Genomic DNA, 9247 nt, shown 5'->3' with positions numbered 1-9247 from the left:
TTCGTTTTTTTTTTTTTTTATTTCACAAGGGCGTAACCGCAGAGCTGCTGCTGGGGTCTCTGAAGCTGCGTCCTGTCAAGGTGGTTCTAGAATCTGTGACCCCCACGTTGTTTTGTAGAAAGTGCTGAACCAAATACGAACTTTCTTACGATTGTTTCAAATGTCGCACTTTCGCGATTTGGGAGAAACAATAACCACACGTTGAGCGCTATCTATTTGGTTAGACGTTAGTCTCGGGCGTTTGTGCGTATTTTCGCCCGTGGTGTTAAACTATGCATTTCCCAGCTATGACAGGGCTCCTCTGCAAGCGGGGATTTTGTGCATTCCTCAAAACTGTCCGAAGACACGGACAACCAGAGTTTCGCTTCTGCTGGTAATATGGAGAGCCTAAATGAGTTGTTGCATGTCTTTAGTATAGCTGGGTAATTTTTCGCCTTTAGATGTTGTAAATGTTGGCAGGTCAAGAAACCTTAGCAAGGAGAGACTCATTAAGGGGTAGCTTGCTCATCCCTATATGAATTGCAGTACTTTAACTGGCTGTCGTATTATTTTACATACATAAACTATCGTCTCGACTGTCGAAACAAAGAATGTAAAGCCATAACTAAGTGATATGACGTAGACTTGGTTAGAGACCAAATGGATCCTCGTAGGCTCAGTTATGATATAAAGCTGAGTTTGTTCACAAGATAAAGACTGTTCTGGAGAACACTGACTGGAGTTATTTATTTTCAATCCTCTTTTTATAAAAGCATAGTGCACAAAAGATTCCAGGGGGCGCTGTAAGCATTCAAATGGTTCGCCAGTCTCAGATTGTGAAGGATTGTGGGTCTAAGGCACAGTTTGGTACTTCTTCCAGTAAAGCGGTACTAAGTACAGGTCCATCTCTTCATTACTACACACCTGCTCAGCTATTCAGAGCACTTATCAGCCCGTGGAAATTTGCTCTAAGTCTGTCAGATTGTGTTTTAAAGTTCTCATTTCAGTGTATTTTTACATGTCAGATATGTTCACGACTAGGTGTAGATTATTTAACAGGGCTTCAGACATTCCATAAGTTTTGAAATAGATTCTGTTTGAAAAAGACAGTGAGTAATTCAGAGCGTCTGTGTTGGTTCATCTCTCTGGCAGCACATCTGTTATATCTGGCAAAAAGAATGTGAATGGGGTGGATCTGTTCTATCAGAGGACTGGACAGGGGGATCACGCAGTTTTACTGTTGCCAGGAGCTCTGGGTATAACAAAACACCGTTTCCTCCCCTTTAACGACACATAATACTTCTTATAGTCAACTTAAATACATAAAACTAGATACAACAAAAACATTGCCTTACATTGCTATATGTGTGGTATCAGAGTTGGAGGTAGGCTACCACTTGATCAGACATAATAATAAGACTAATGGTGAATGAAGGGTTCTCCTGGGAATCTGTTTTAATATCTTGCTTCCTATTTTCTGTTTGTGGTCAGGAAGTGGCCAGACCGATTTTGGTCCTCAGCTGCAGTCACTGGATAAGAGTCATTTTACTGTGGTGGCATGGGACCCCAGGGGGTACGGACGCTCACGGCCCCCAGACAGAGATTTCCCTGTGAACTTTTTCCACCGAGACGCCAAAGATGCTGTGGACCTAATGCAGGTCAGAGGTCTATGGCTATGATGGCTGGAATTCTGTTGTTTCTGCGTATGGAATGTGTAGGTAAGTACAATGTGCCTTTGTGTCTGTCTCAGGTGCTGGGTTTCCGGCATTTCTCTCTTCTGGGGTGGAGTGATGGAGGAATCACTGCTTTGATTGCCGCAGCATTAAACCCCAGCCTCATCAATAAGATGGTGGTATGGGGCTCCAATGCCTTCGTCTCAGAAGAAGATCTCAGAATTTACGATGGTGAGAGAGAGGGAAGAAAATAAAATCCAATGTAAAGTGGAGCAGAGCTCCAGAAATAAGAGCAGGAGGAGAAGAGAAGAAATATGATGTGTGTCTCTGTGTCCGTGTGATTTTTAGCAATCCGCGATGTGTCCCTGTGGAGTCAGCGTATGCGACAGCCTATGGAGGAGATGTATGGGTCCCAATACTTTAGACATACCTGGGAGAGCTGGGTTGACGGCATCAGTCAGTTCCTTAAAAATCCACGAGGTTAGAACTACACAGGGCTATGGATATGATGGGAAATGTTTTTTGTTTTTTTTTTTAGTTTTTTTACAAACAGAGTGTTTGCGCGCGTGCGTGTATGTGTGTATACTTAAAAAAGAAAAACTAGAAGTCTCCCTCTTTATTCTCAAGGGCATCTTAAGAAATTAACAAAGTTGTGATGTACAGTCTCTCTCTCTTTCTCTCGCTCTCTCTTCAGGAAGTATATGCTGTGAATTGTTGCCACTGATTCGCTGCCCTACTTTGATTGTCCATGGTGGGAAAGATCCCATGGTCCCCTCCTTTCACCCTCAGTACCTTTTGCAGAACATCCAGGGCTCTCGGTGAGTGACTACTGTAGACAGGCATGCGGCTAGTTTGCCATCAGGGGAAAAGATACATTCGTTGCTAAGTCACCAGCTAAAATCGCTGTATTCTCAGTTGTGTTAGTTTGCTCTCAGACACATGTAATCACAGTTAGATAATCAGATGAAACAGATGCTAAATTTTAGGAATGCTGATGCCTACCTTTAGTACATTTAGCATGGTGAGAGTATGAACTCAGAGATGAGTGTACTCACTGTTGGTGAAATACTCCAGTACTACATTTCTAATGATGCTTGCCATCGCAACTATTATCATTGTTATTGATAAACAGATACACAACGAGAATCCCTCCACATTTTATTTGATGAATGTCTCTCTTTCCCTCAGTCTACACGTAATGCCAGAGGGGAAGCACAACCTTCACTTGAGATTTGCTCCTGAATTTAACTCCCTTGTGGAAGACTTCCTTAAGGACTGAACAAGTCATTGGCCAGTAAAACAAACACATGTTTTTTGAAGTTTATTCAGAAATCCTTGTGCAAGGACCAAATGGACTAAATCAAAAATGTTTTGCCCGTTCCAGAGCTGATTCGTATCCTTGTCCAATTCACCCCTTTTATAGTGTTTATTATATGACAACCACGTAACACCAGCCAAAGAGGAGGATAGGATTTTTTACATGTCACTTATATCTGTTAATTCCTATCAGAATGAAATGGAGAGTCTGTGAAAGGTATCCAAAATCTGCAATTGCACATAATGAATAAGGTATTATTAGCAAACAACTGAAGTGACACTTTATCAAATGCACGATTGTACCAGTAAAAGCCAGTATATTACTTTCTGTCCTACATCTGCTCTAAAATGACTCTTGTTTGAAAGATACATTTTCCAGTCTCTCGTGTTATTATGTTAGGAATTTACCTGCTTTTTTTTTTTGCTTAAATATGGACAATAATGAAAAACACCAGTCTCTTTTAAGAGCTGAAAAAGTTTACTCTGATACTTACAGGGGGAAGCAGAGTAAAGCACACTCTCAGAGCTGGAGGTTTAAGTCAGATACAGCTGAGACACAAGGTGCATGAAAACAATAGAACAGGTAAATGAACTAGTCTTGTCAAGTGGTATATCAGTATGAGCTATAATGAGAGACGTTATACATACACACAAAAGAACTGAAATGTACTGCATAAAGGAGGCAAAGAACAGAGAGGCAACTGCATCAGAGTGTATGTGTATGATACTGTGTGTGTGAGGGCTTGCACATGCATGCACATCTGCATGAGACTTGGATGTACCTAAACTAGACACGATCTATTTTTGTGTGAAAAGGATAAAATATAATGCAAACTGACTAGTCTAGGTCTAAGCTATGCATAATAGAGAAATTTTACTCTTATCCCATTACAAAATATTGTCAGCGTATTTGCTTTGGCTTTCATAGCCAAGGTGGTTATCTCGTTCTGACGTTAGTGAACCGCCACATCGCACTGCGTCATCCCATACTGTTGGTGGCGCTAAATATATAATCATCCGTCTAGAAAACACAGGAAGTAGGCACTTGCTTCTATGGTATGATAGAAGTACTGCAGTTAACTGTGCACGAAATGAGTCTTTGTTAGATTTATTTGATAGCGAACAATTGGTAAATTCGAGACAATGGACAGTGTGGTAAATGGAGAGTGCAGTACTCAAGTTCCCGTTGATGTCATTACTGTCCATGACTTCTCGGAGAAGATTTTAGAGCAGGTTGTGCACTTCCATGTGATGAAACTGAATGGTGGATTTTTCCTGTGGGTGGGCACCAGTCCAGTGCTGTCAAACTTGGCGGTCGCTATGGACAGTAAATTTGTAAGTATATTATAAAATCATCTTTTTTAATATCTTTCTAACGTTGTATTCTATAACCCCTATCGCCTCAGCTTTATTAGTACGTTAACCTGTCTTTTGACCAAGTATCAAATAACGTTAGCAAGCCACTAAAGCGAAAGTAACCATCTCGTGCATGTATGAGAGCGCGTTTGAAGTATTACTATGTTTCTTTTTGTTCCAGGACTCAATGCCCCTGTCTACGCTTGTGCTTGGAGATCCATCTGATACCACCCCAAACTCTCTCGCTCAAAGACTGAGTATGAACCCCACCATTTAAATCTCCTTGATAGAAATTTTGGAGCAAAACGTTGTGCAAGGATTGAATGAGACAAAAGACATTATCTCAACAAGTACAATGTATTGTTGAGTAGTATTGTGTTCGTTTCAACAATGACCCCTTTTTGAGTTAAACGTTAACAGTATTCGGAAGCCTTTGAAATTGTTAGGTTTACGGGCTCGAATAAAGTTGCTGTTGTTTTTATGTTTACATTTTGTGATTATGAGAACTTTGGTACAACGAACATTCCCCTCAGACTAATAGACAATAAATGGTGTTCCATCTCATGTTAGAGGTCTTTTGAACTATGTTAAATGTCTTTTAACCTCCTCTCCACAATGAGGAGAAAGAGAACTAAGGACTATTTAACAGCTTAGCACACATTTAGAATGATGTTATTCTTTTGTATTACTTCAGTAAAAACCTTTTAAGATTGCATGCACTTATACTATTGTCTTCTCTCCCTCTCTCTCCAGCAAAGAGGACAAAGAAGCAGGTGTTTGTCAGCTATAATCTGCCCATGACGGACTCTAACCTCACTCTTCTTGTGGAAAACAGAATTAAGAAAGAGATGGAGCTTCACCCTGACAAATTTTAAACACTTTTTTCAGTTTACTGTCCCTTTTTTTACTGAATAAAATTTAGTTTTTGTACATAAAATAAATTTAATATTAATTCACATTTGTTCACTGTGTACTGAATTTCTTTTCTTTGCTTTAGAGTATTTGCAGTGATTTAGGTGGGGTTGAAACACATGCTGATACCTGCTGACTCATGCACAAACTATTATCACGTTGGATTATGTGTATAAACACAGTCAATGTGGAGCTGGTCCTGTTTGGCCACACGCTGAGTTGTCACACTGGCTTCTTTTTTATCTGTTGGCAGATTTTGTTGGTATAGAATGGACAACAAAGTGAGGTTTTCTTGGTATCTGTAAAAATAAGGCCAGGCAAGATTGGGAACATAATGTAGAGCCTAAATGTATATGCATTCTCACTGATTGACAGATTTCAATCAGCATTTAACCGTACACACAGGACCTTGGTCAATGAGACAGCGAATAATGCTGGTTTTATTGAAATGAAATAAATTAATATTTTACTTATCAAACACTGGTTTATTTACAGATGAACAATCTTACTAAAAAGAACTGCAAAACAGAGATTAATTCTCTACATTTTACAGTTGGGAAGCACTGTAGAATACAGTAAGAACATAAGAATAAATCCCAAATGCCTCCTGTCATGTAAAAGATTTTGACTTCATCATATTTTTTATACAAACATTCCCTAAGATGTGATTGTATCCATCTTTGGGTGTGCTTTGGAGGGTATGTTTTTTCATTTACAAAGGTACTGATGGTCTAAGAAGCTTCAGGATAAATTAAAGCAATGAAAGATGTTGAATCTCCTGCAGGTAATCAGGAAAATAATTCATTGATACTACTCTACCCTAACCTTAAAAAAAACGGAATACATACAAGACGCAGTTATGTCCATAATTGTCGAATATGGCTACATAGGCATTCACACAGCGTCACCTATTGAAATGAGTGTCCTACACTTCTCACTTGATGGGTAACAGTAGAAAGCAGGGTTTGTAACAAAGCCTATGCATAAATACTCAGAGTTTCTGCACTGGTACTCTGCAGACTAACTGAGAAACATACATGACCAATATACATGGATCTTATGGCCTTTTTTCCATGACCAGAGGTTGCCAATCCATTAACTCAGACCTTTGGCTGTATTAGTTGTATCTAGCACAACTGATTCAGTTTGTTAAGGGGCTGACAATAAGTTTGACAAGTTGAATCAGGTGCACATCCTATAACTGGGCTAAAAAAAAAAAGACTGGGTAAGAAAGAACTACTCTAGACTGGAACTAGACACTCACAAGACTTTTTTTCAAATCCCCACCCCTGATTTGGCTGATCAAGGACTAATGATAGTTGAATCAGGTGTAGTATTATGGCATGCTTTTCAACAGATCAATATGCAACCCTGTCTTAGACCCCTGAAGTAAATCTGAAAGGACTGGATATGTATCAGGAGTACGGTTTATGTTGTCCTGTGGTTTGGTTTTATGACTCAACCATGTCCTGTCATTTCTAAAGTTTGCTAGGGGTTCAAAAGATTTGGTTAAAAGGTCATTTTAGATTGGACAGCACACTCATTCCTAAAGGCTCCGCCCACACAGCACAGAGCTCTGAATGAGCGACATACATACAAACCAAAAAAGCAGTGATGGGTACAGAGCTGCATGAGTGTGACCTGCCACTGAATTGATACACACATATCAATATTCACACACATCAATCATGTTCACCTCATAAAAGATGAGTGGTTTATACATTCTCAAAGTGAGACATTTCAGACACAGAATCTGGTTGCACTTATATCAACCATCACTCTTAACAGCCACTCCAGGGTGTCCCAAAAGGAGGATGAATGGCCTTCATGTACACACACACACACACACACACACACTCAAATACAAATATACACCGTGTGTTTTGAGACTACGGGCAGGACAAAAAGTAATGAGATGAGGTGCCGTCTGAGAATGGACAGGGGCTAGAACATTTAGCGAGTAAGCTTTTAAAGAGAAAATTAAATAAATACATTAAAACACATAAAACTCATACACTGCCAATTTAAACGCATGGCTTCACAGCACGCCTCAAAACATGTAAGAGTTAGCTGCCCTTGTAACAGAAAATATGTGCGTTTCATTGTCCATTTGTCTCAGTCTGATAATCTGTAAGATCTGTCCAGTCACAAATGACTAAGCATCTCGCACCTGCCCTTGTCTCTCATTTGTTGTCTCAAACACATTCTAAGTTACACAGCTGGTAAACATGTGATTGCTTTTTTTTTTCAGATTTAGTGCAAAAGGTAGGAGGGGTTTTGGTGACATGAGCACAGAAGACTCTGCATATCTTATAGCGCACAGTAATATAGCATGTAGAACTGAAACACTACTTACCCCAGCTATACACACACACACACACACACACACACACACAGACACTCACTTACTCGCTCACTCGCAATTCCGTTTCTTTTTCAAAATGAGGTCCTGACCTGCAATTTCAGTACAGAACTGACAGTTTCTCAGTTTGTACTGAAAAATATACATCAATTTATGAAAGGTGTCTTAATACAAAGATCATATCCTAGCTGCTCTATTCCTACACCTGCTGGCCACCTTAGACAGGAAATGGGGATTTAGACATATTTCTGACCTAAAATGGTTGAGCTTTTTTTTTTTTTTTATCCACAGGTAGAGTCCTAAAAAATTATATTTGTCTCAGTGTTTTCAGCTAAATGTTGTGTCCATGAGATTAGAGGCCAGTCAGAACATTCCTGTGTTCTTCATGCGGCCTTCTTTTACAAACACTTATAAAGTTCTCACGCCATTGGCTGTGCTGTTGCCCGGTTGGACGGCTTGGTGAAGGGGCGTGTCCTGGACGCGGGAGTATTCCCTGACCTCTGGCCTGGCCAGTAGGTGGTGCTGTTCAGCAGGGAGGATGGGTCTGCGCAGCAGTCCTTCCCCTTCGGCCAGGGATTCGGGCAGAGGTTGGCCCCTGGTCTCTGGAAGCAGTGGGATGCAGATGATGCACAGCAGGGTGCAGCAGGTGAGGATGACGTGGTGGAGAAAGAAGCCTTTCTGATTATGAAGCTCCATGAGGGGTGCTGTCAGCATCCCAAAGCCCGCACTAGCCAGGACTAGACCAACGCCTCCACCCCTAAACAAACACACACACGCACAGAGTCAATGAGAATCAATAAACTCCCCAAGAATGGATATGATCACTGAGTCATACACAGGGGTTATTACAATGAAAACACCAAATGAGAAAGTATTCAAAAGCTAAATCAAAGCCAAAATAGATTCAGCACATTTTATATTTATTTATACTGTTGATATTTATTTTATGCTCATTTATTCAATTTAATTCTAATTACAGATTTATGTCTGCTAAAAAGGGTGTTTTAAAATCAAACAGATACTAACTGGGAGATACTAAAGCAATATGACAGATGAAAAAAAATTTTACACCCTGTGACGCAAACATTGTGTCCTTAAATGGGCCCACAGTCAAAGATCATAATACCCTCACACACTGCTTAACGGATTCATGAGTGGTTTTCATCAGCACCAGGAAGGATGGGCTCCATCACCTCCCATGACCACACCCCTAGCTGGCATATCTAAGCCCCACTGTACCATTCTAGGAAATTTTGGAATGAAAAGTAAGAGATAGATTTCTGACTTCTAGCCCATCTGGAGGATTGGGCTACAATGGAGGATTTCCTTTGTGTAAAGATATCTAAAACTTGTACAGCATAGTTCCAATAAGAGTTCTAACTCTCAGCTCTACTCTCTTTTTGTACATAATTTTCATAGATGTTGTGCTATTTTCTATTCTCATTTAAAATGTGTTGCTGCACTTGTGAAATCTCATTAAACCAGTCAACAGATTTTCTTACATTACATTTTGTGTGTCTTAAAGTAACAGAATGAATATCTCATTAAATCTTGCTATATTTGCAAGCAATTAATTATGTCTATGAATCTGCATTGTTTGTCTGCTTTTATGCGTTCACGTACCAATTCTTTTGACTGTGTGTGTGTG

At 39.9% G+C, this 9247-nt stretch overlaps 3 protein-coding genes across 3 annotated transcripts in view; 2 read left to right on the top strand and 1 right to left on the bottom strand.

Moving 5' to 3' along the window:
* The first annotated feature begins 233 nt into the window (after positions 1-233).
* Positions 234-3336, top strand: bphl (biphenyl hydrolase like). The gene is made up of 7 exons (XM_030770661.1): positions 234-373; positions 1132-1235; positions 1471-1637; positions 1730-1883; positions 2001-2132; positions 2347-2470; positions 2841-3336. The coding sequence occupies exons 1-7, from the start codon at positions 273-275 to the stop codon at positions 2929-2931; spliced, it is 873 nt and encodes a 290-aa protein (XP_030626521.1). The 5' UTR covers positions 234-272; the 3' UTR covers positions 2932-3336.
* A 697-nt stretch (positions 3337-4033) lies between these two features.
* On the top strand, positions 4034-5229 carry psmg4 (proteasome (prosome, macropain) assembly chaperone 4). Its single transcript, XM_030770662.1, has 3 exons — positions 4034-4304; positions 4507-4582; positions 5079-5229. Exons 1-3 carry the CDS (start codon positions 4113-4115, stop codon positions 5198-5200), a joined length of 390 nt encoding a protein of 129 aa, XP_030626522.1. The 5' UTR covers positions 4034-4112; the 3' UTR covers positions 5201-5229.
* A 2778-nt stretch (positions 5230-8007) lies between these two features.
* slc22a23 (solute carrier family 22 member 23) overlaps positions 8008-9247 on the bottom strand; it is a 7978-nt gene continuing 6738 nt past the window's right edge. Inside the window, exon 10 of the mRNA XM_030772054.1 lies at positions 8008-8356. Within this exon, the coding sequence (XP_030627914.1) occupies positions 8008-8356 (349 nt within the window). The remainder of the gene's footprint in view (positions 8357-9247) is intronic.

Source organism: Chanos chanos, chromosome 4, assembly GCF_902362185.1.
Source record: "Chanos chanos chromosome 4, fChaCha1.1, whole genome shotgun sequence".
Classification (NCBI taxonomy): domain Eukaryota; kingdom Metazoa; phylum Chordata; class Actinopteri; order Gonorynchiformes; family Chanidae; genus Chanos; species Chanos chanos.
This window is presented reverse-complemented; position numbering and strand designations above follow the sequence as displayed.

Excerpts from the sequence above, each read along its gene's own strand:
- psmg4 (XM_030770662.1), top strand. The coding sequence starts at position 4,113 with ATGGACAGTGTGGTAAATGGAGAGTGCAGTACTCAAGTTCCCGTTGAT. Across the intron at positions 4,305-4,506 it reads TCGCTATGGACAGTAAATTT|GACTCAATGCCCCTGTCTAC; the intron begins GTAAGTATATTA and ends TTTTTGTTCCAG. Across the intron at positions 4,583-5,078 it reads CTCTCTCGCTCAAAGACTGA|CAAAGAGGACAAAGAAGCAG; the intron begins GTATGAACCCCA and ends CTCTCTCTCCAG.
- bphl (XM_030770661.1), top strand. The coding sequence starts at position 273 with ATGCATTTCCCAGCTATGACAGGGCTCCTCTGCAAGCGGGGATTTTGT. Across the intron at positions 374-1,131 it reads CCAGAGTTTCGCTTCTGCTG|CACATCTGTTATATCTGGCA; the intron begins GTAATATGGAGA and ends TCTCTCTGGCAG. Across the intron at positions 2,133-2,346 it reads GTTCCTTAAAAATCCACGAG|GAAGTATATGCTGTGAATTG; the intron begins GTTAGAACTACA and ends CTCTCTCTTCAG.